The sequence below is a fragment of the Lepus europaeus genome, chromosome 10, assembly GCF_033115175.1.
Source record: "Lepus europaeus isolate LE1 chromosome 10, mLepTim1.pri, whole genome shotgun sequence".
Classification (NCBI taxonomy): Eukaryota; Metazoa; Chordata; class Mammalia; order Lagomorpha; family Leporidae; genus Lepus; species Lepus europaeus.
In genome coordinates this window covers 8,414,289-8,438,802 of record NC_084836.1, presented here as the reverse complement: position 1 = coordinate 8,438,802, position 24,514 = coordinate 8,414,289, and the positions used below count along the sequence as shown (strand labels likewise).

The 24,514-nt window shown below is 63.0% G+C and overlaps 1 protein-coding gene across 1 annotated transcript; it reads right to left on the bottom strand.

Moving 5' to 3' along the window:
• Positions 1-511: 511 nt before the first annotated feature.
• On the bottom strand, positions 512-23,757 carry NPTXR (neuronal pentraxin receptor). The gene is made up of 7 exons (XM_062201878.1): positions 23,747-23,757; positions 20,534-20,789; positions 19,690-20,388; positions 9,487-9,700; positions 6,917-7,164; positions 3,780-3,959; positions 512-3,511 (listed from the first exon to the last, which is right to left on the bottom strand). Exons 1-7 carry the CDS (start codon positions 23,755-23,757, stop codon positions 3,287-3,289), a joined length of 1,833 nt encoding a protein of 610 aa, XP_062057862.1. The 3' UTR covers positions 512-3,286.
• Positions 23,758-24,514: the final 757 nt, after the last annotated feature.

The window sequence follows — 24,514 nt, the reverse complement described above, 5'->3', positions numbered from 1 at the left end:
AACAGTGACAATATTGACAGAGTAAGCAGACGGGGCCTTTGAGCTCCTGAGATGGTGTGGACAGTGAGGACCCTGCCAGGCATGGGTGGGGCAGGGGCCGGATGTGCCAGAGCAGTCCAGGTGGGTGGTGGGGAGGGGAGGGCTTGACACCCACCGGAGCCCTCTCTGCCCTACCCCTACCTCCCCGGGGACCCCACGAAATGCAACACTGGGGGTACAGGCACATGGCCAGGACAGATGGACTCCCAGAGGACAAACCAGGGACCCAGATCCCAGAACTGGGGCGCACGGTGGGGATGGCATGTTGGAACGAGGTCACCGCCCAGTTGCTGGAACTGGGGCACTTTCCATGTGGGACTTGCGTGCTGCACACACCCTGGGAAACAAGCCGCATCCGAGCCAGGGACCGGGCAGAACCGGATCGGGGTGGGGGGCAGTCCAGGGGCCAGGCCCTCCTTTGCCTCCCCCCACCCACCCACCCAGGGCCACCCCCTCCCTGGCGAGAAGACTCTCAGAGTAAACCGCGTGTTTATTTGATCATTCAGATTTACAAAAATGAAAGGTAACAAAACCAGGACGTGGGTCACACGCACACACGCACACACACACACGTGTCTCGGGTCACTTTATGTACAAAATCGGGCAAGGAGAAGGCGGGGGAGGCAGGGCAGTAACGGCACAGCAGGGGACAACTGGACATGCTCACTGCCGGCCGGAGCCCCTTCCCCACCGGGCAGGGGAGGGGGCTGGGGGAGGGAGGGCCCTGGGGGACGGACAGGCAGCTGGGAGGAAGGCGTGAAGAGACTCCAGTGTGCTGGGGCCAGCTGCAGGGCAAGAGGGGCCCGGAGTCCTGGAGGCCCGAGCGCCGTGAGAGGGCTGGGCTCCTGTCTCCGCAGGGGTCACTCATCCTCTCCGGGTCGCAGCTGCTCACCTGCCATTGAGGATCCCCCTCCCGGCACCGCGGCAAACCCAGCTCCTGCACAGTCAGGGTGGGGGGATGGCGAGGAGGTACCGTGGCCACAGCAGCTGTGAAGCACCTGGACAGGGGGCCTCCTCCCATCCTCCCCGGGGCTCCTGGGGGCCTGGGGCGGTCAGTTTCCCTTCCCCTCTCAGCTCCCCAGGAAACTCCAGCGGAGTCAGAGCAGGGCGAGGGGGACACCCACTCCTTAAGGAGCTTCACCAAGGGGCCCACCCCCACCCTACCCGCTCCCCTGGGGCTGACAGGGCGGGGCCTGGATGTCAGCAGTGCAGTGGGGCTCAAAAGACTCCCGGCCTTCAGTTGTGTCTTGAGAGTGGGCTCGATGACGCCGGCGCAGTGCCTGGCACGTGCCAGCTGCCACGACAGGCACGACACAGGCTCCCCGCTCACGAGCCAGGGGCCGCTCGGGGCGGGCTGAGCAAAGTCCCAGCCCCTTTCCTCATGGGAGCAGCGGAACAGGAAGTGTACACAAAATAAGGGGGGGAGGGGTTGAGGGGTCTTTGGAAATCAGGAGCCAGGCCCCTCCCCAGTGACCCACACACCAGCTGTCCCTCTGACCAGGGCTAGGAGGAGGAGCTCAGACACCCATGGGTCATCCTCACCGTGACAAAGCATAAAGGACTTGGGGTGATGCTTCTAGGGGGCTCAAGTGACCGAGCCGCTGCTGGCACCTCCCTTCTAAGACCCAGACCTCCCTAGGCCGCCACCAAAGCTACCTCCTTCTGAAGAATAACAGAAACAATAAGACAGCTCCGTGCCCCCCCAGGCCCCAGCTCCAGGGCTGCCGTCACCCCAGCAACAGCACACGTCATGGTGCTGCGACACTTGACCCAGCACTTGCGCTGATGTCATTGGCTGTCTCCCAGGCAACCTAGATGGCAGCAGGTTCTGGCTGGGGCTGCCGTCTCTCTTCATCCAGGGGGAGTTGGACCGGAAATGCTGCGTGATCTATGTGTGCTCTCGAAATGGAAACAGGAGCTGGGGGCCGGAGGCGACAAGGCTTGGAGCAGCATCCATGGCACCGGGCCCCACAGCCTGCTGTTCCTGCGTCACGGCTCAGGCTACGTGGCCGCAGGGAACAAAAAGGGGGGCAGGAGACAGCAGGGCCCGCTTGGGTCAGGTAGCCTGCAGCTGCTCAGACGCCTGCGAGGCAGCTGGCAGCAAGAAGGAACAGGTGTGTCCTCAGCCGACCACCGACCCGTGTGCCCAGGGACCGTGCCCCTCCTGCCCCACCTCCTGGGTGCCAAGGTGTTTGGGTGTTGCTGAAAGGAAGCTGTTGCAAGTCCTAGGACTTGCTCCTGCAAAGAACCTGGGCCACCTGGTGGGCCCCCAGGCCTCCCTCACTGTGTCCACCTGGAATCAAGGACCATCTCCTGCTCGCTCTGGAGAGCTCTCGGCAGGAGGCCACACAGCAGGTTAGCCACAGGGCTGGCTAGGAACCAGGGGCTCCTCCCTCCCACCCAGTGCTCTGCCCACCACTACACGCTTCTCCCCACTTCCTCAGCTTCTTCCTGGCTGCCCCAGGGATGCAGAAGGGGGCAGGTAATGTGGCCAGAGGTGGCACCTTCCTGGACAGGGAACTCTGTCTTATGCTGTTCCCAGCCCAGGCTGGACCGGGCACACAGCAGAAGGGGTGACCACGCCTGTGGGCACAGCTGCAGGTGGGCACAAGGGGGTAACCGTGGTCCTTGGGCCTCCTGGGGTCTTGGTCCCTAGACCTCCAGACTGGAGCTGGGAAGGGAAGGGCCTGGAAACAGGTGGGGCTGGGCCGGGCGCGGAACCGACACTCAGACCACTGCACACGAAGCCACAGGGGAAGGGGTGAAGAGCAGGGGCGGGGAAGGCGGGCTCCATCCAGATCCTGCTGCCCTTGCCTGCAGCTGGTGGACAGACGGACGCGCCATCTCCACCTGTCCACAGCCTGGGGGGCCCGGAGGGGGACAGCAGTGCACAGGGCCACGGCCAGCACTGAGCAGGTGGACCCTCCCCAGACACAGCCATGGAGCTGCTGTGGGGGTCGTGGGCTCGGGTGTGACAGAGGGGATGGTGGGGGTGGGGGGAGCCCATCGGGCACCACCAGGAGGGCGGCAGAGCCTGGCCTCCCCCAGCTCAACCTGTTGTAGATGAGGGGCTGGCTCTCCTGGTGGGGTAAGGGGGCGCCCACCACCGCAGGGCTTGGTGTTCTGGAGGGTGGGAAGAGGGGCGGGGCACTGGAGGCAAGACCAGGGCAGGGTGGGTGGGAGGGAGTGTGGTCCCACTGGAGGCCCCGGAAGTGGCGGGAGGGAGGGGCCCTGGCCGAGGTGGTCCTCAGGCCTTGGCCTTTCCCTGGCAGACCTCCAGGGCGGCCTTGGTGGCGCCCCCGAAGGTCTCCACCAGCCTGTCCTCCCAGGGCACGATGTTGCCCCGCAGTGGCCCGGTGCAGTTGGCCATGCCCAGGACCTGCGCAGGCGTCAGGGTGTGGTCCCACAGGTTGAACTGGGCAATGTCTCCAACGAAGGCCTGGGTGGCATCAAAGCGGCCACCTAGGGTATCCTGGGCCGAGAGAACAGCAGAGAAAAGAGAGACGTGGCGTGAGGGAGCAGATAAGACAGGCAGGCAGACCCAGAGCCTGGAGCCCCACCCCCAGGGCAGGTCTCAGCTCTCTGCGGCCTCAGTCTGCCCATCTGTAGAATGGGGAGGCAAGACACAATGACCACTGCTGTGGTCTCAGGTTCCCTCTGCCCCACCCCTCCCCCTCAGGGGCTCTGTTGGGGGCGGGTTAGAACATAGGCCTCCACCCCAACCCCGGCCCGCACCATACCTGCTCCTGGCCCAGGATGAGGATCCCATGAGGCTTGATAGGGTGCCAGGCCGCCAGGTTCTCACCGGAGCCCTGCAGTTCCCCGTCCTGGTAGGCAGACCACAGGCCGTCCCTTGTGGTCCAGGAAATGCAGATGTGGTGCCAGCCGTTGTCCTTCAGGCTCAGGGGCAGCTGGGCTACCTGGACACAGGCCCCCAACCCCGAGTCAGAGGGGCCACGAGGCCCAAGGCCGGAGCAGTGGGGCAGGGGATGAGAGATCAGGGTTCTTCCGCCCGGGGTCGACCAAAGGCCTGACCCTGCCCTTCCTCCCAGTCCAGCGTCCTGCCTGGACCCCACGCCCTCTTTCCCCACGACCTCCCCAGGGGGCTTCCTACAGACCACACATGACTCTGCAGGGTGGTTGTCAGTGATTTTAGGGAGTTTATTCCCTCTCTTTTAGGCCTACAGGTCATGTAGGGTGGGAGTGGCATCTCACCGCGCACCTCACACTGTGCCGGGCACAGTGAGCCTTGGACTCAAAGCCTGGGCACCAGCCCTGGCTCTGGCTCTGCCACCAAGCCCTGGGTGACCTTGGGAGGCTGCTCTCTCATCCCTGGGCTTCGGTGAGTGAGGTTAGACAAATGGTGGTAATCACAAAGCCACTGCCTCTTCCTCTACCCAAGGCAGACATGACTAATCAATCACGAGCCTAGACTAAGACTCAGATTCTTTCTCCTCACAGAGCTCTGGGAAGTGACTGCAGATGGATCGGAGTTGGCCGAGGAGATGAGAGGAACTTGCTCTCCATGGAGCTCATTCTCTCAAAGGGCTCTTTTGTAAGTTCTCTGAGCTCACGATTTAATGTAACACTCTCTGAGGTCTATTTGGTGCCAGGTCTTGTCCTGGACGTTGGGGATCTGGTCCCAGCCTTTACTGAGCTGTGTCTACCCAGGAGGGAACAATACCACAGGACAAAACAACAAGACCACAGGGGTAGGTACAGAGGCTGTGAAGGTCTGGAGGAAGAGGGAGATATGGGATGAGGGGCAGTGCTGTGGCGTAGCAGGTAAAACCGCCACCTGCAGTGCCAGCATCCCACATAGGCGCTGGTTTGAGTCCCGGCTGCTCCCACTTTCAATCCAGCTCTGCTGTGGCCTGGGAAAGCAGTAGAAGATGGTCCAAGTCCTTGGGCCCCTGCACCCATGTGGGAGACCTAGAAGAAGCTCCTGGCTCCTGGCTTCGGATTGGCGCAGCTCTGGCCATTGCGGCCATTTGGGGAGTGAACCAGCGGATGGAAGACCTCTCTCTCTCTCTGCCTCTGCTTCTCTCTGTGTGACTCTGACTTTTTTTTTTTTTTTAAATAGGGGCATATGGGAACACAGGCCATCTGGAAGGATCACGGGATCGGATCATTCCACACAGGAACAGGATGGACAAAGTCCTAGGGGCTGGAGTGAGGAGCAGGGAGGGGCCTGTGTTGTGGTGCGGCAGGTAAAGCCTCTGCCTGCGACCCCAGCATCCCTTATGGCTGCTGGTTCACACCCCCGCTGCTCCACTTCCCTTCCAGCTCTCTGCTGTGGTCTGGGGAAGCAGCAGAAGACGGCCCAAGTGCTTGGGTCCCTGCCACCCATGTGGGAGACCTGGAAGAAGCTCCTGGCCCAGCTCTGATGGTTGCAGCCATCTGGGGGAGTGAACCAGCGGACGGAAGATCTCTCTCTCTCTAACTCTAACTCTGACTTTCAAATAAATAAATAAGTCTTTAAAAAAAAAAAAAAAAGGCGAGGAGCAGGGAGCAGTTAACTTAAAAGAACTGGAGGAGGTTCCTGGCCTGGGCTGCAGGGCGCTGTCCAGGGTGCTGAAATCCTTCTCTGGCAAACTCGGCCCTGAAGGCAAGGCCAAGGATGGCAGCCAGGGCATGATGAAGGGAACAGGGTGGCAGGGCCTAGATGTAGCCCAGCTCCCTAGTGGTCTTAGGGCTGGCGGGGCCTTAAGGGAAATTTACTGCCGCCAGGGCCCATCTCCTTCCTCCTCTTCCACAACACCCACCAAGGTCACCCTTGTTGAGCACTCCTAGTGGCTCTGAGTGGTCACACGTGGGTGTGATCTGTGTGTCTGCACTTTCTGGGGGTCTCCAAAGACCACCGTGTCTGCAGGACCTAGAGCAGTGAGGTAGGCAGAGGGGGAACTTCAAGGGGCATTGGGGTGATTAGATGCTTCCCTTCCCCCCCAAGGATCATGTCCATGTCTCCCCCAGTCTCTAGGCCAAGGGCAGTGTGTGGGGGCAGGAGGCTGGGCATGAGAAAGATGGGTAGAGCAAGGGGGGGTTAGGAGCTGGTTTCTAGAGCCCAAGACCCCAAATCACGTCATCACTCCCTTCATCTGTGTGGCCAGGTTGCATTGTTTCCTGACTCAGAGCCTCAGTTTGTCCATCTGCAAAATGGGGTACTGAAGGCACCCACCTCCCAGTGCTGTGGGGAGAATCAGAGGAGACAATGTGAGGGAAGTGCTCATGAGCCCACATCTGTTGGGGTTCGCACCGGGCCAGGACCGCTCAAAGCCCTCGATGTGTACCGAAGCCCTTGTTTCTCACTACAGCCCTAGGAGGCAGGGATATAACCACCCCCGAGACACAGACGAGGAAGCTCAGGCACAGGATGGGTAAACGGCCATTCTAGGGTCACACAGCGGGTGAGACGCAGACCCAGGACTCAAACCCGGCATCCAGGCTCCAGAGCCTGGCCAAGGCACCACTCTCCCCTCCACTGCAGGGAAGGGCAAAGGAGCTGCTCCCGGGGAGCAGAAGGGCGGAGAGGCCACCAGCATCCCCCGGAGGAAGGCCCTGCACCCACTGCCTGTCTTTGCTCTGCGTCCGGGGCAGAGCCTGCAGCCTCCGGAGCTGGGTCCCTGGGGAAGTCACTTCGTCTCTCTGAGCCTCACTCGCTTCTGCTATTGGATGTTCAGCCTCTCTTCAGCCAGCCTCGTGCCTGGATCCTCCCAGAACCCTGCCTGTCACACAGCAGCTGCGTGAGATACACTGAGCAGGGGTACTGAGCAGCACAGCCCGTGGTGGGGCCCACAGTGAGGCAGGTGCTCTGGGAAGGAAGGCCACCTGTCCTGCCCCCCCAGCCCCTCCCCGCCCCTGCCCAGCCCCCTCCCACCTTGTCATTGATGAGCAGCTCCATGGGATCCGGGCCGGCCTCCAGCAGCACAATCTCGTTGGCCTGCCCAGGCACTGAGTAGGAGAAGGGGGTGCCCTGGCCGGGGCCGCCGGCCCGGGACCGCAGCCACATGCAGGCGGTGAAGGCGTACAGCTCGGGCAGGGCTTTCCGCACGCGGGCGTACATGTAGTTGTTACGGATGGGGATGCTGATCTTGAAGGCATCCGGGGGGCTGTAGGCTGAGGACCCTGGGGGCAGGGAGAGGGATCAGGACACAGGGTGGGGTGGACAGGGCACACTCCGGAATGAGGGCTAACAGCTCGTGGGCACTCCCACATGGCCAGGTCCACTCTGCCTCTGTACTGAGGGCCCTAGCTGGAGCCCAAGGGTTCTGAGTTCAAATCCTGCCTCCACCGCTCATCAGTGGTGTGACCTTCCACAAGCTGAACTTGACCTCTCTGGGTCTCAGTAAAACAGGATCATTTACTCGCTCCCAGGGTCATGTGAGGGCAGAAGGGAACGGAGTATACACAGAACCCAGTCCACAGGAAATGCTCAACAAACGTTGGCTATTAACATCCTTTTTTGGGACCGGTGCTGCCTACAGCACCAGCATCCTATATGGGTGCCAGTTTGTGTCCTGGCTGCTCCACTTCAGATCCAGCTCTCTGCTGATGGCCTGGGAAAGAAGCAGAAGATGGCCCAAGTGCTTGGGCCCCTGCACCCACGTGGGAGACCCAGAAGATACTCCTGGCTTCCACCTGGCTCAGCTCCAGCCACTGTGCCCATTTGGGGGAGTGAACCAGCAGATGGAAGACCTTCCTCTCTGTCTCTCCCTCTCTCTATAACTCGACTTTTTTTTTTTTTTTTGACAGGCAGAGTGGACAGTGAGAGAGAGAGAGACAGAGAGAAAGGTCTTCCCTTGCCCTTGGTTCACCCTCCAATGGCCGCCGCGGCGTACTGATCCAAAGGCAGGAGCCAGGTACTTATCCTGGTCTCCCATGGGGTGCAGGGCCCAAGCACTTGGGCCATCCTCCACTGCACTCCCGGGCCATAGCAGAGAGCTGGCCTGGAAGACGGGCAACCAGGACAGAATCCGGCACCCTGACCAGGACTAGAACTTGGTGTGCCAGCGCCGCTAGGCGGAGGATTAGCCTATTGAGCCACGGCGCCAGCCTGACTTTCAAATAAATAAATATTTTTTAAAATCCTGTTTTTGGGGCTTGTTGCCTGTGTAATGGGCCTTATACGGTGCTTTCTGTTGGCGGGCATGGCTCCCAGTGCTCTTGCACACGTTATGTCATTCCTCGCCACGTTACACAGTAGACACGGTTGTAATCCTCGTTTTGTAGAGGAGACCTTGATGGCGAGGTTAGGCAGCCTGCTCAAGGTCACACAGCCAGTGAGTGGCAGAGCTGAGATCTGAATGAAAAAACCTTGGGACTCCCTGGTTTTCAGGGTTCCCTGCAACTCAGAATTTCTGGGATTCTGTGTCTTGAAAATCGGGGGCTTCTGCAGGGGTAAAGAGGGGGGTCACCTCCTAAGTGGAGGGGACACACCTGCCACACCCACCCCAGGGTGGGCGCCCTGGGCATGGCCATCTGCCATCACCTAGTCATTCCAGACTCCCTGGGACGCCCCCACCCCCAGCTCACTGGGGAGGGCTGGGGTCAGGACTCCCAGGCCTGGATGAGATGCGGGGGTTGGGGCTGGGGGAGGTGACTGCTGTGCTAAGCCCATTGCATGGGCCAGGAAGTTGAGCCCCAAGAAGGGAAGTGACCTGCACAGAGGTGCAGCCCAGTGACCACCACCCCCCACCCCCTGCCCTGCAGCCTCTTGCCAAGGCAGTCACCCTGCCCCCTCAGGAGACCCTGTGTCCAGACAAGGCTGCCTCTCCTGCCCCTGATTGGCTGTGTGACCCTGGGCAAGTCACCTGCCCTCCGTGAGCCTTGGTCTCCTCACTTGTGAAAATCGCTAAGGAGCGTGTGGAGATTAAATCAGCAGATATAGTGGGAACTTGGCCCAGGGCCAGCACTGTAGCTTTGTAGGCTAAGCCTCTGCCTGCAGCGCCAGCATCCCATATGGGTGCCTGTTCGAGTCCCGGCTGCTCCACTTTCAATCCAGCTCTCTGCTATGGCCTGGGAAAGCAGTGGAAGATGGCCAAGTCCTTGGGCCCCTGCACCCATGTGGGAGATCTGGAAGAAGCTCCTGGCTCCTGGCTTCGGATCGGCCCAGCTCCACTGTTGTAGCCATTTAGGGAGTAAACCAGCAGGTGGAAGACCTCTCTCCCTCTGTCTGTAACTCTGTCTTCCAAATAAATAAATAAATATTAAAAAAAAAAAACTTGGCTGAGTCCCAGGACACAGAGGAAGCATCAGAAAGTGGGAACAGTTAGTGACGACTTTGGCAGTGATCAATAACACCCCCACCGTGCTGTCCCGCTGGTGGTCCCCAGCCGCCTCCCCCGCACATCCTGCCAGGCTGTAGCCCCGGGGAGCGTGAGCCGGGTTCCCGAGGACCCAGTCGGAGCCAGCCTTCGCGCGCGATGCCCTCTCGGGCCCGGGACCCACCATGCTCCAGCTCCGCCACGCGGTCCAGCAGGGTCTCCAGCTCCTTCTCCACCTCCTGCCGCTGCCGGTGGCTGCTGTGGCTCAGGGCCGCGCGCTCCTTCTCCAGCGCCAGCACCTTGGCCAGCAGCTGCTCCTCCGCTTTGTCCACCTTGGCGTGCAGGGCGGGGGGCGCCACGGGGGCGGCCGAGAGGTTCACCCGGGCTGGGAGCTCCTGCTGCTCGTGGGAGGAGAGAGAGGGGCGTGTGAGGTCCCGTGGAAGGAGGGAGGGAGGAGAGGCACAGGGCACTGAGATGCCCACCACCCCTGCTGGGTGACCCCAGGTGAGCCTCAGCTTTGCCTTGTGCCAAGTGGGGACGGCGACAGCTCCACCCCAGCTGGAGGCTGAGCACCGGCAGGCCTGAGGGGGGACACGAGCTTGCCTGTGCTCAGTCACCTGCCACGTTTCTCTAGGGGTGCTGTGTGCCAGTTCTGGGTGGGCACCAGGCGGATCCAGGTGGTTCAGCCAGAAGCAGGTGGGTAAGGTTGCGGAGTCAAGTCCAGCATGGGAACCAATCTGCTGTGTGGCCCTGGGGAAATCCCAGGCCTGTCGGTATGTTCTCATGGGACAACTGTACCCTTTTGGAAGAGCTGGGCAAAGGCTTACGTGGTACAATAAGCCAAAACGGAGCCTGCTTATTCCACACCGTCCAGGCAGAGTGTTCCAGGACGGGCACTGACAGCCTCCCTAGGACGGATGAACAGAGGCTTAGAGCCCCCCAGGCCTGTCCCAAGATGTCAGAGGGCAGGAGAATTGGGACAGGTGCTGGTGGGGGTGGGCGCTCTCCATGCCCCTCCTGCGAGAGGAAGGGCAGTCCCCGGCAGAGAAGTCGCAGAAGCATCAGGAGGAGATCAATAATTCAGTGAGCGACCAGGAGCCACATCTTCGCCATCTCCCTGGCTTCCTCCCTCTTCCACGGACCCCACTGACAAGGCTGATGCTCCCCCACTCCCCAGGGGCCTGGGCAGTTTCCACTCAGCCTGGCCCGGGCCCTGCGCCAAGCTTAGGCCCCAGATGTGAGCTCATTGAGCGTTCAGTGAGCACCTGCTATGTGCCGGGCACTGTCCCAGGTGCTGAAGATAGAAACCAAGAATACGTTCTCTGAGCACCACGAACGACGCGGGGCTGAGCGCAGGGGGCCTCCAGCCTCACTGGCCCCACCCTGGCCTCGCTGGTCACTGGTTGGGTGACGCTAGGTACATCATTAAGCTTCTCAGCCCATTTTCTAGTCTTGTGACAAGGAGATGAATGAATCCCTTGCATCAAAGGGCTGGGGGCAGACTGTGCCAGAGACACGGGAGCCGCCGCCAAGGACGGTGACAGGACCTGGCACCAAGGGGTTGGGGGATGGGCACTCGGCTGTGCCCCAGCACCCGGGGGTGGGGGCGGCTGGGGTTGCCATCTGGCACCACCGTTCCTCTTGTACATCCGGGGACTTGGAAGGTCCCGTGTGCAGGACGTGGTCAGAGTGACATGACGAAGTGTAGGGGAGGGGCCCAGCCCAACTCCTGCTCCAGAGTGGGGGCCAGGGCGTGGCAGGGAGACCTGAGGGGGTGCCCCAGCACAGAACCCCACAAACACTCCCTTCGTGAATCTGCTGACATCCACGCCGTGGGTGGCACTATGTCCCTCTCCCCAGGCAGGGAAGCCGGGGGCGGTCACCTGAGGCCACGTCAGGAGAAGGCGGCAGGGCCAGGGCTGAGCGGCTGCTCCGGCTCCTCTCACCCTCGCTCAGTGCCTCTCACCACCTGTCCTTGCTGTCCCTCTGGGGGTCCTCTCTGTCCCCCAGCTCTGACGAGTGACTCCGCTGGGGAAGGTGACTTGCCTCAGAGGGCTGGGGGTCTGGAACCAACTCCCACCCAGCCCCTGCCGCCTGCTGGAGGCGGGGAGCCACAAAGGATGAGTGGAGGCTGGGAGACGGGTGGACGGGAAGTCTCCGAGGTGGCCCAGGCTGGCTCGGGGAAGGGACCCCAGGAAATAGCAGGGATGGGGCTCGCACCACCTTCATCCTCCACCACGTCCCACACAAGGTCACAGCCGCCCAAGCTGCCAGATGCCTGCTCGGCCCACCGTGCAGGGGTGGAGGCCAGGGGAGGTGGGCGTGGGCAGGGGTGCCGCAGCTACACCGCCCTTCGCTGTCTCCAGGGCTCCTCCCAACCCCCGAGATGCGTACAGATGCTGGCTCAGGTGTGGACTGAGCCCAAAGCCTCAGTTTCCCTGCCTGTAAAATGGGGACAACAGGCCTCACCCTGTCCATCCCCAGGACAGACGGAGGGAAAGGGTGGGAGTAAGAGGTCCTGGGGAGCTCACGAAGCCCCGCTGCAGGAGCAGATGGGGCCCCTGGCCGCGGACTGCCTGTTGAGCCCCCAGGCCCACCACACACGGCTGGGCCTACCGGAAACCCTGGCCCAGGCAGGCAGCTCCCAGGGGCCTAGGGTGGGGCTGGCGGGGGGCCGGGCGGGGCCTCTTTGCCCCCAGCACTGCTCTGCACTCAGCGTGTCCACCTGGAATGAGACCGAGCACCAGGCCCATGCGTGGCACCTGACACGTGTGTCCTCAGGAACCTCACAGCCGCTCGCTGGGGCTGGCTCTCAGCACCGCCATGCCACGGCAGGAAAGCCGAGGGGGGAGCCCTCTAGGACCGGCCACAGCGCTAGGACACCCCAGGACTGCCACCTTCCTTCTGCACCAAGCATCCGCCCGGCCTCCACAGGAGGGAGCACAGGCCCCAAGGGCTGGCAGCACGGGCGGTTTCAGGGAGAACGCGGGCAGCGGGCAGCGAGGGAGGCGGCACCAGCTGGGCTTCCACGACAGCCGTGGCAGGGAGGAGGGGGCTTGCCGCAGCGCGGGAGCCCCTGCCCGCCCCAGGGTCTGCATCAGTAGAACACGACTCCCACCCGCTTCCCATCTGCTGCAGGCCGGGCTGTGACGCGTGGCCATCCCTGCCCCCAGCTCCAGATGGAAAATGTGGGCCCAGGGTTCCAGGCCCAGCGCAGCCACGCGTGTGCAGGGCTCCTTCGTGCTCCACCACAAGCATGCCGACCGCGGCCCGGGCCCTGTGTGGCCTTCCCAGCTGCTCTCTGCACCCTGGGAGGCCCATTGAACAGGCGAGGGGACTGAGGGCCACCTGCCAAAAGCCACACAGCGAGGGCCGGCGCTGTGGCGTACAAGGTTGGGCCTCCACCTGCAGGGCCGGCATCCCATGTGGACACAGGCTCGAGTCCCGGCCGATCCACTTCTGCTCCAGCCCCCTCATAACGCGCAGGGGAAGGCAGTGGTGGGTGGCCCGGGCGCTTGGGCCCCTGCACCCATGTGGGAGACCCAGAAGAAGCTCCTGACGCCTTCCCTGGCCCAGCCCTGGCTGTTGCGGCCATTTGGGGAGTGAACCGGTGGATGGAAGACTTCTCTATTTCTGACTTTCAAACAAACAAAAAAGCCACACAAACTGCAGCAGGGGCCCCCTGATTCCGGAACCTGTGCCCATTCCTCAGTCCTACCCTGGCAGTGTGGTCTCAGTTTATCAGTCTGCTGAGTGGGCACAGGGCTGGCTGTCCTGTCTCCCTCACAGCCAGCACAAGTCTCATGAGAACGCTGGGAAGGCTGGGTGGGCACGGTGCAGGCGGCCAGGACTTCAAGGTGGGCGTGCTGCTCCGTGCTCCGGGGCCAGCGGGGAGGGAGGGGGGAGTGAACAGGCTCTGGGGGCAGCAGTGTGGGCCACAGCCTCTCACTTGCCCCCAAGTCCTGTGTGAGCCCCACCTGGGCTCACGGCCCGGCTCCACCAGCCAGGTGACCTCGTGGCTTAGGGTGCCGTGCCTCGGTTTCCCTATTTGCAGAAGATCCGGCCACACTGTTGTCTCATGGCATCGCGGTACGTTCTAAACCCACAGCTTCTGTGCCCTTGGAGCAGCTGCCAGCTGTGGTTATGACACCGCCTGGATGCCCCTTAGAGGGCTCCTCCTTCCCGGCTGCAGCCCTGAACCTTCCCTGGCGGCATTACGCTGAGAGAAGCGTCCTCGAGCAGCTGTGAAGTGTGGCGCATTCACCACGGTGGTGCCTGCCTGCGGGAGACCCAGGGAGGTGAGAAATGCGTGAGGAACTGGGGCGGGCCCAGCACCATCTCAGGATCCCGCGGCAGACGCGCTGGGGTGGGGGAGGTCTCAGAGGGGCCTCAGATGTCCAGAAAATTCTGTCGTTGAGCCTGGGTATGGACTTGGACGGTGTAGCCCCTCTACCTTTCGGACCACAATAGCCCACAATGATTTCCTTTTAAAAACAGGGAGGGGGCAGCACTGTGGTGTAGCAGGTGGGGCTGCTGCTTGTAGTGCCGGCATCCCATATGGGCACCAGTTCGAGTCCCGGCTGCTCCACTTCCCATCCAGCTCTCTGCTGTGGCCTGGGAAAGCAGCAGAAGATGACCCAAGTCCTTGGGCCCCTGCACCCGCGTGGGAGACCCAGAAGAAGCTCCAGGCTCCTGGCCTCAGCCTAGCCCAGTCCTGACTGTTGCTGCCATTTGGGGAGTGAACCAGCAGATGGAAGATTCTCTCTCTCTCTCTCTCTCTCTCTCTCTCTCTCTCTCTCTCTCTAACTTTGACTTTCAAATAGAGGAATAAATCTTTTAAAAAAAGCTGGGGGGGTGACCCCAAAGCAGAGTCTGATGGCAGATGTAACCCCGCCTCTCCCCAGCCTCCCCCAGCCCCTCTGCCTCCCCCTGGTCCAGGCCCCTATCCCCTGCACCGCAGCCCGGCTTCGACTCCAGCCCTCAGCCACACAGCAGCCAGAGGCCACCACAGAGACTGCAAATTCTGCTCAGAAATCTCTCACCGGCCCCCACCCCTACCCACACGGTCCTCGTCCCCCAGCAGGCTACGGGTCACTGCTGCCGAAGTCCCTGCCAGCCCGAGGCCTGGGCGCGTGCTGCACCTGCTGCCACAGATGCTTTTCCGGGCCCCGCCCCTTCCGCCGCCCAATGCCTGCTCCCAGGGGAGCCCCCCGAAGGGAGAGGACAAGAGGGCACAAGAGCGTCGTGGCCGCCAACAGAGTCTCACATCAGACAGGTCGCGCTGCTCAGCCCCTCTGACCCTCAGTCTTCTCATGCGCAAAGTGGGCACAGCAACAGTGCCTACAGTGTCACAGCCACTGTTCTGGTTCTCTGCTCTTGCTGAGAGGCAGTAGGGGCCCTGGAGGCCCACCGCGGGGCTAAATGTCAGCTCACAGAACCTGGGCCTCGGAGTCCTCGTCTGAGAGTGGAGCAGGAGTCCTGGGGTGCTGCTGGTGGGCACAGTGCGGGCAGGGCTCTCAGAGTCTCCCCGCGCCGGCCACGGAAAGGCGGGCTCTGCCTGGGCAGGACTCAGGACAGGGGTTGGCTGGGGCTCAGGGCGGGCATCTAGGAGGGGCGGGTGGGGAGCCCACGTCGCCCTCTCCTGGTAGCTGCTCTGTCTCCATCCAGGCTGGGCAGGGACGGGGAGGGAGAGTGTAGGGCAGAGGCCAGGTTAGCTTCTATGGCCTTGGTCGCCCAATGCCACTTAAGACAAACGGGTGAGGGGAATGGGAAGGGGGGCTCTCTCAGGGGGCTGCCAGGGCGGGGTGCATCCCACACACCCTCCTGGGTCCCTCCAGCCCCAGCCACCCTGGACAAGGTCATGTGGAACGCCCCCTGCTGGCCCTGGCTGCCCCTACACCTTCTGGGTCCAAAGCCAGGCAGTGGTCTTGGCTCTGCCTGGGCTATGTGGCCCCAGGGCCCCGAGCAGGTCCCCCAGCCTCAGTGCGCCTGGAGCAAGCAGGGCTTCCACTTGGGGTTGGCAGCCCCAGTGCCTGTTCCCGACGTCCAAGACTGTCCTGGGACGACCACACCAGGCTCTCCCCTGGTCCCCTCTCCTACGGGCCTAAGCTGGCCAGTGAGCCCAATGAGAGGTGCTCCATGCCATGAGTCACCAGAGGAATGCAAACAGGAACCACACGAGCCGGCCACACTCCCACCAGAGCAGGGAATGCTACAAGTACCCACCCCGAGGTTGGCCAGGTCTGTACTTGGGTGGGGGGTGAGCTCCGGCAGCCACTGGGGACGTTTGGCATGGTGTGCCGATGCTACATCCACGCCAGGCCCCACTCTCAGGGACAGATCCCTGAGACACGAGGGCTGGTGGCCACCAAGAGACCCCACAAGGCCGTCACAGCAGCTTCTGCCACGTCGGAAACCACGGTGTCCACCCACGGGAAAGCGGCTGGAGGAACAGGGGACATCCGTGCCACGAAATGCCACACAGCAGCAGATAAACCACGGATGCAGGCCACACGCTGGTGTCATGGACTCAACACCCAGGGGGAAAGCACCAGACAGGCGGGAGGGTGCCGTCGACACCGGCATCCCACATGACCGCTGGTTCGAGTCCCAGCTGCTCCACTTCTGATCCCGCTCCCTGCTAATGCTCCTGGGAAAGCAGTAGAAGATGGCCCAAGTGCCTGGGCCCCTGCACCCACGTGGGAGACCTGGAGGAAGCTCCTGGCTCCAGCCTGGTCCAGCCCTGGCTGTTGTGGCCATCTGGAGAGTGAACCAGCAGATGGAAGACCTCTCTCTGTCTCTCCTTTTCTAATTCCAACTTTCAAATAAGTAAATAATAACAACAACAACAACAATAATAAACACACGAGTAAGGCCCTGCCTTTGCCTGAGCGGCTGCTCCAGGGCGGAGCCGCAGGAAAGGGACCTCAGCAGGACACCTTCCCACTCGGCAGATGGGAAGACTGAGGTGCAATGGCCCGAGAGACGAGGCTTCTTTCTAGAACAAATCTCCCACCAATGGGGAGCAATGGGGCAGGGCCCCCCCGGGGAGTGCCCGAGAACCCCGCCCTGCACCGCCCAGCCGTCCTGGTCCCGAGAGATTCGGGGCTGGCGGGAGGTCCGGGGAGCATGGGGGAGCCGCCCCATTTTGTAGACGGAAAGGGGCCAAGGCACTGGGCGGCAAACCGGTGCCTGCCCGGTTCCGCGTCCCCCAGATTCTCGGACCCTCTTCGTCCTCATCTACACTGGTAGACGCTGCCAAGTGCCCGCCCAGCGCCACCTGTCGGCAGCAGGCCCCGCCCTCACCTGGCTGTCTCACCTCCCTGAAGAACCAGGGCTCTGGGGCCAGACACCAGCACCGTCCCAGCCCGGCTCCACTGCTGTGTGACCCCGGCCCGTTCCTGACCCTCTCTGAACCCTCGTTTCTGGGTAAAAGGGGCCGGGGTAGAAAAGTACCTCCCCCATAGAGGTTTAATGAGGATTAAACGAGATAGGCCACCATGCCTGGTGCATGGGCAGTGCTCAGACAGGGTGAGGGCTCATCGTGCTCACGGCAGAAGTCCTGCCATTCCTGGACCCAGCGTCTGCCGGGAGCACCATTGGGCAACCCCTCGCCACGACTCCCAGTGCTGGACGGAGTGGTGCGGCCAGGCTGTGGGGCTGGGCTAGGGGTGCTGCTAGCTCTTGTTTGTTTGAAGCGCTGTGTAGAACAATCTCGGAGTTTCCCTGCACACAAGTCCGTGTGCAGACGGAACTCGGGTGTGCCTGCGTGGCCCGGCTCTCTTGGAAAGTGGTTCTTGGCCACAGCCACAGAAGTCGATATCCTCTGACCCAGTAATGCCACCCTAGGGATTCTGCCTGCAGGAATCAGTCAACAGCCTTAAAAAGAAAACAACACGCGGCAGTCTGCACGGACCGGACCTGCCTGAGCGTCCAGCGGGGCCGGAGGAGGCAGCCCTCGGCCCCAGCCCCCGGGGTGGCCGGGCCACTGCGGGACAGAGCTGCGAGAGCGAGCCCGGGTACCTCAGCACTCACTGAAGTGGCAATCACCCCGCGCCCCCCCCTCCCCCGTGCGGACGGTGGAAAGGGAGAGAATGGGGCAGTTAAGTGGGATTTCCCCCACAAACCTCTCGGCTTTTCTCCAATGAACAACAATAGCAGCAAAAATAAAAACACAGAAAAGACAACGCCTTCCAGGGTGGCTCCCACCGACCCAGTGGGGTGGGAAGGCGAGGGAGAGACACACCAGGCAGGAATGGGCAGGGAAGTGTGAGAAATACGGGTGGAGGACAGCGACATCAGGGAAGGCTTCCTGGAGGAGGTGTCCCCAGAGCAGACTCCTGTGTAAGGAGCAGGTGATGTGCTGGGGGTGAGCCAGGCAGAAGCAAACAGAACTGAGAGTTGGGCCAGACCCCCAGGGCGGCCTGGGAGCAGGCTGAGGAGTAAGGAAGATCCTGGGGCTTCCTGGAGGAGGAGGGTGGGGGGCAGAACAGACAGGCACAGGTGCAGATGCCCACCGGGGAGGAGCCCAGGACAGCTGCTCAGAGCACACCCAGGATGGCAGAGGTGGGGGTTCAGGTTGGGGCACTGAGGTTGGGGGCTGGTGGGACCCCCCGAGGGAGGGCGCTGGAAAGAAACCTGCGTTGGAGAGTGAGGTTTTGTTCGGGGCCCCACAGTGGCACAGAACCACGGGCCATGGCTGGGCTCACCAGCGGAAGTGAGGAGACACCCCGAAGGGCCCCAAACCGTTAAGTGAGGGGGAAGACAGACAGGTGGGAGAGCTGTCTAGGAGCCGAGGGACGGGGACCTGGAGGACATGAGGATTGGACAAGGGCCGCGAAGTCCCCATTCAGCCGCTCAGCTTTGGGCATGGCGGCAGCGTGCCACCATCGGGGAGGCGCACGGGGGAAGCCAGGGCTCCCCAAGCCTGGAAGGCCGCCCTGCTGCCAAGCGCCAGCTGCCAGGATCCCCCAACCCCAGCAGGCTCACCGGAGGGAGGGCCACCCTGCCAAGGGCCGCAGGTGCTGGCGGCGCAGGTGCAGGGCCCGCGAGGCCCTGCCAGCCCCACACGTGGGAGGAGCCACCTGTGCCATCTGGGCGTGGGGGCTGGGGCTACCGCGGGCGAGAGGAGCGTGGCTGAAAACCGGATCTTGTTTCCATGCATTAATAAAACCCGTGTTCTAAGAGGGGGCTTCGTTCCCCTTTCGGGAATGAAAAATCAGCAATATTGGAGCCTAATGATAAACATGGCAATGGCTGAACCGGACTGAGCCCAGGGCCGGGCCGGGCCCTGTCTGCCCCCTCCCTCTGGGTTGACTCACTTAATCCCCCCAGCACCCCAACGAGGCCGGCGCTGCTGGTAGCCCCATCTCACAGACGAAGGAACTGAGGCCCCCCTTCCCCGTGGGCTTTGCACTTTCCCCTGGTTATCCTCTGTTCCCGGCTCTGTCACATAGGAACCCCAGCTCCCCAGAGCTGCAGCGGGGCAGAGGGGTGCTGGCCTGGCTGGCCCCCTGCATCAGCCACGCACTGAGCCGGCTTTCCCTCACCTGTAGGGGCCGTGGCTGTGCAGCCTGTGGGGCACAGACTTCCTGGAGCACAGGTGTGCCCCAGGTAAGCCAGGCCTCCTGCCTCGCGCCCCTCCATGGGTCTAAACCATCTGGAAATCAGTGCACAGCTTGGGGGGGAGGGGCGCTCAGTGCCTCTACCTCCTTGTCCTGCTCAGTCTGTCTCAGGGTCTGACCCCCACTTCCGGGAACCCCGGCTTTGTTCTTACTGGGAAGAAGGTGGCCGTAGGGCTCCAAAGGGCAAGTGACTGGGCCAGGGTCGCTCTGTGCAGGGCCCCGAGGCTCAGCCAGGAAAGACTGGGAAAGGTGAGTGTGGGAGGGGGAGCGGGACGGGGCCCCTCCCAGGGCAGCGGGTCAGAGGCTGGGCGCAACATCTGAGCTGCTGGCCCTGGAGGGTGGTGTGGGGGAGGCGGGGCTGTCTTGTGGGACACTGGGCGCCTTGCCCTTCAGACCCCAAGTCTTCCCGATAGCCCTCTTTACCACGTGACCATGGAACGAGCGTAGGGCTGGTGCTGCCCTGGGGATGTCCACAGCAAGGGACTAGGCTGCAGAGGCAGTGAGTGGACCCGGTTAGGCCCATTCTGCAGACGCGGAAACTGAGGCTCGGAGGAGGCGCCCCTGGAAGGAAGAGGATCCGGAGCGACTTTCTGGCGCGCCCCCGCGCCTCAGTCCCTGCGCCGGACGCCTGCCCGCGTCCGCTACCCGCCTCCGCCCGCCCACCCGGCCACGCACAGGGGGCACCGGAGGCTCGGAGACCCGCGGCGGCGGCGGCGGCCCCTCCCACCCGCGGCTCCCCCGACGGCGCGCCGCGCGGCGCTCACCTCGATGCGGTCGATGCGGTCCCGGAGGGCGCGCACCGCGTCCTCCAGCTCGAGCAGCGGCGCGGGCGAGTCCCGGGGCCCGTCGGCCAGGGTGTCGCGGCGGGGCCCCGCGTCCTGCAGGCCTCGCGGCAAGCCGCTCTCGCAGCGGCCCAGCTTGCGCGTGAGCTCGCGGATCGTGTCCTGGTCGGCGCGGATGCGCGCCTCCTGCTGCAGCGCCGTCTGGCGCAGCTGCTCGGCCGTGCTCTGCAGCAGCAGCAGCTCCTCGCGCTCGCCGCCCGCCGCGCCCCCCGGCTCGGCCCCCGACGGGCAGGCGGCCGCCAGCGGCGTGCACAGGAAGCGGCTGAAGAGCGGCCCCGGCGGCAGCGGGTGCGCGCTGGCCGCCGGCGCCCCGGGCAGCGCCGGGGGCCCGGCCGAGCCGCCCGCGCCGTGCAGCGCGCTCAGGCTGCGCTGCGGGCCCGGGGACGCGGCCGAGGCGTTGTCGGCGGCGCCGGGCAGCGCCCGCGCGGGGCTGGCCGCCAGGGGCACGCTGGCGATGATGCAAATGACGGCACCGAGGAACGCCAGCATGCCCGCGGCCAGCAGCACGGCCAGGAACTTCAGCGTGAGGCGGGCGGCGGGGGCGCGCGAGGCCCCCGGCAGGTGCGGCGGCGGGGTCGGGGCGCGGGGCCCGGGGCGCGGGAGCCGGAGCCGGAGCCGGAGCTGTGGCCGCGGCTGCTGCTGCCGCCGCTCTGAGCCCGAGCGGCGGGAGGAGGAGGAGAAGGCGGCGGCGGCGGCGGGGAGGGGAGCGGGCGCGGCGGCCCCGCCCCACTCGCTCCTTCGGGCGGGCCGTGGCCCAGCCCCGCACCCGTTGCGTGCCGGGCGCCCAGCTAGGCGGCGAGGGGCGGGAGACGGCGCCCAGGACTGGATCTCGCTGCCGCGCAGGGCGCAGAGGGCGGCGCCCAGGTGGCCGCGCCGCGGGGCTCCCGGGCGAGCCCACTCGGGTCCTGTGCTCTGGCGGCCCCCTGGTGCCCACGGTGGCCACAGCTGCCAGTGCAGGGGCACTTTCCTGCGTGCGGGGCCCCGCGCTGACCGCGCTATCAGCTCGCAGGCTGTTCAGCCTCCTGTGGACAATGCCCACGATACGCACACGGGGAAACTGAGGCCAGGGAGGCCAGCGCTGCCCGAGAGCACCCGGGCTGCCGGATGGGAATGGAGTGGGAGCCGGAGAGGAAGGCAGGCCAGGCTGGGGGCGGGATTGACCTGCCTGTCACCTCCCACCTGCACCTGCCTGAAGGGTCACTCCCCTCATCCAGAAAAAAAAGTTTTGACTCCAGGGGTTCCAGAAAATTCCTCAGGCCGAGTCCCTGGGGAGGGGCACAGCCGCCCCTGTTGGGCGGAGGAGCAGCGGAAGCCGGCTGAGCCCTTAGACCAGGCACAGATGGCACCGTGGGAATGGGAGTGGGCCGTGCTGTGGGGGTGCTGGGGGAGTGTTTGACTTTCTCCTGTCAAGGATGTATCTATATATATTTTGTTAAAAATTAACTCGGCAATTAAAAAATTAAAAAAAAAAATCCGACCGTTCTTTGCAATCCAGTTCCGGCTCGAACTTTCCACGGTGCCATTCCTGGCTAGTGTGGGTGCCCAGGCTGTGGGTGCTCCTGCTACAGCTGGGAATGGGGGGCCCTCTGGGACAGAGGCAGCAGGAGAGACCCTTGGGAGCCCTGCAGGTGCGGGAGTCATTGGGGGTCCTGGTGCAGTCCGCTGCATTAAGCAGGGAGCTGGATCGGAAGTGGAGCAGCCGGGGCTCCAACCGCGCTCTGACACGGGCTGCTGGCATTGCAGGCGGGGGCCTAACTCCCTGCGCTACAGTGCTGGCCCCCTGGAATGACTTGGCTCTTGCTGCAAACATGTCGCTGCCCTGCGTATGAACCGGGCTGTGCTCCCCAAACCGCTTAAGATGCAAAATTCCCTCGAGGTGGAGCGCATGGATTCTGCCGGAGTTCTGCAGCCAGCGGCTAAGTTCACACCCTGCCTGTTCCCGGGTGTGACCTCGGACGAGTCATTTCATTGATTGTGGGGACAGTTACTGAGCCTCTCGTGTTTCTGCAAATCCTGCTGGCAGTGGTAGCTTTTTTGTTTTATTAATTTTTATTTGAAAGAGTTACAGAGAGAAAGGGAGAGACGGAGAGGGAGAGGGAGAGGGACAGACGGAGAGGGAGAGGGAGAGGGAGAGGGAGAGGGACAGACGGAGAGGGAGAGGGAGAGGGAGAGGGAGAGATCTTCCATCTGCTGGATCACTCCCCAGATGGTGGCAATGACCAGGGCTGGGCCAGGCTGACACCAGGAGCTTCTTCTGAGTCTCCTACATGGGTGCAGAGGCCCAGTGGCTTGGGCCATATTCTGCTGCTTTCCCAGGCCATAGCAGGAAGCTGATGGGAAGTGGAGCAGCCGGGACTCACACTGGCGCCCGGATGGGATGCTGGCGGTACAGGTGGTGGCTTTACCTGCTACGTCACAGCGCCATGCCGCGGTGGTAGCTTTTGTCCAGGGCTGTCCTTCCAAGGATGCCTGCGTGGCAAGTGGCCATTGGGGGTGGGGACTGGGGAGCCTGTGTCCTGGTGGACCGCAGGGCAGGTTTGCTGCCAGGAGGATAAAGATGGTGTTTCTGGGGCGGAAGTCAGGCAGTTTTGCTTATAGCCATTGGAATAAAGGATCGGCCTTTCCTAGACTCATGGCTGTGCTGCAGACCTACTGTGTGCGGGATCCAGGTGGGCTGCCCCTGGGGCCCGCTGTGCCCAGTAATGGAGCCTTTTATCTCTGACTCATTCCTCTGCCAGCCTCTGGGGTACGGTGACAGTAGGGTGGCTTCTCAGGCCTTCCCGACACGCTCTCTGAGCCTCGGCTTTCGGATCTGTAAAATGGGGACTGATGGTCATATGCACTTGGTCCCTGCACCCATATGGAAGACCAGGATGGAGTTCCAGGTCCTGGCTTCAGCCCAGCCCAGTCCCAGCCATTGTAGCCACTTGGGGAGTGAACCAGCGAATGGAGGATTGTCTCTGTCTCTTTCTCTCTTCCCCCTTTCTCTATAACTTTGACATTCAGATAAATAAATAAATCTTCAAAGAAAATAAAGAACTATGATAGGGACAGGAGATATGGGGGGCGGGGCTTGGCAGATGGGCATATACTGAGCTGAGACCCAAATGACCCGAGCAGAAATCTGGGGGGGGGTGTGTGTGTGACGTGTTCTAGGCAGAGGGGACAGCTAATGCAAAGGCCCGGAGGCGGAAATGAACGCGGTCTGTTCTCGGATCGGCAGGGACACCAGAGGGCCTGGAGCCCACTGAGCTCCGGGGGAGGAGGGGGAGGGTCTTCAGGTTCAAGGAGAGCCAAGGGGCTGGCTGCAAGCCAACTGGACGGCCCCTGGCCGGGAAGGAGCCTGTGTTTTTAGGAGTTTTTTTCTGAGCCTGGGTCACAACGATAAAAGAACAGGAGCAGGGGGAGCAGGTGGGGGCGGTGCAGCCATCCAGGGGCGAGGGGGGGCCTCGGAGGGAGTGAGTGAGGAGAGCCAAGGACTGTGGGTTTGGTTTAGAGGGGATATTTGGGCCCCCTGGGGAATCAGGCCCTGAGGTGGAGCTGGGAGTGTGAAGGGATTCGTGGGGGCGAAGTCCTGTGAAACAGAAAAGAGAGAGGAGGCAGAGCTGGACTGGGAGGGTCTTGCACTCAGTCAGCAAAGCCTTGCTCATCCCGGGGGGAGCTCCGGGGCCATCCCGTGCGCCTCTGCGGGCTCCGTGTCGGCTGGGAGCTGTCTCCACACAGCAGGACGGAGGGCAAAGTAGAAGGAGGTCTGCTAACCCCAGCGCAGGCAGCCGCGTGGCGAGTTCATCCTGGGGGAGCCGCGTGGGGCCCCTCCATGGCTGCCACGACCGCCCCTTGTACAGCCAGGATCCTACCTGCCCGGTGGGATGCCCTGCAGTCCCCTCACTGGGGTCGGTCTCAGGGCCCCCCGCCACTGTCCGTGCCAGCCTTGCTCTGGGTCCTTGCCTCTGCCATCGCACCTGCTGCGTTCACTCACCAAATGGCCATAACGGCCGAGGCTGGGCCAGGCTGAAGACAGGAGCCAGGAGCTTCTTCCCAGTCTCCCACGCAGGTGCAGGGGCCCACGCACTTGAGCCATCTTCTGCTGCTTTCCCAGGCGCATTAGCAGGGAGCTGGATGGGAAGTGGAGTAGCTGGGACTTGAACCCACACTCATGGTGGGTCATAGGCAGCTGCTTAACCTGCTGGCCTGAAAGCCCCCCCCCCCCCTTTCTAAAAGATGACAGGCCAAGGGCTGATTGGGCAACAGGTGCTTTCAGCCACAGGTGCGGGCACAGCAGGGCTCACGTGACCCACTCAGCCCAGGCTGGCACTGAAGCCCTGCGCCCAGGCCAGCTCTCCATCCTGGGAGTCGGGACTGCTGGTTGCCCTAGCGGTCTCCACACAGCCGTCAGAGCTGATACAGAACGCACGCCTTTCTGTCCTCCACACACCCCGTCACAGGGCTGGCACTGGGTGCACAGCCTCATCTCTGTCTCAGGGCCCACCCTTGTGGGTGGTCAAGTTCCCAGGGAGTGAAGACAGTCTCCTACCCAACCCCCTCCACCCGGGGAGCGTGCTTGGGAGCCAAGGGGCTTCTTGCTTAGGGGGTGGGGAATGAGGCTGGGACAGAGAGGGCTGCCTGTGTCCCCCTCCCCGAGCTGCCTCTCTCTCCCCCCTCTTTAAGGTCCCCACTTCCTGTGACCATCTGGAGAACCCACTGAGAGCGGCTGAGACACTGCCCACAGATCCACCTGGCCACTGAA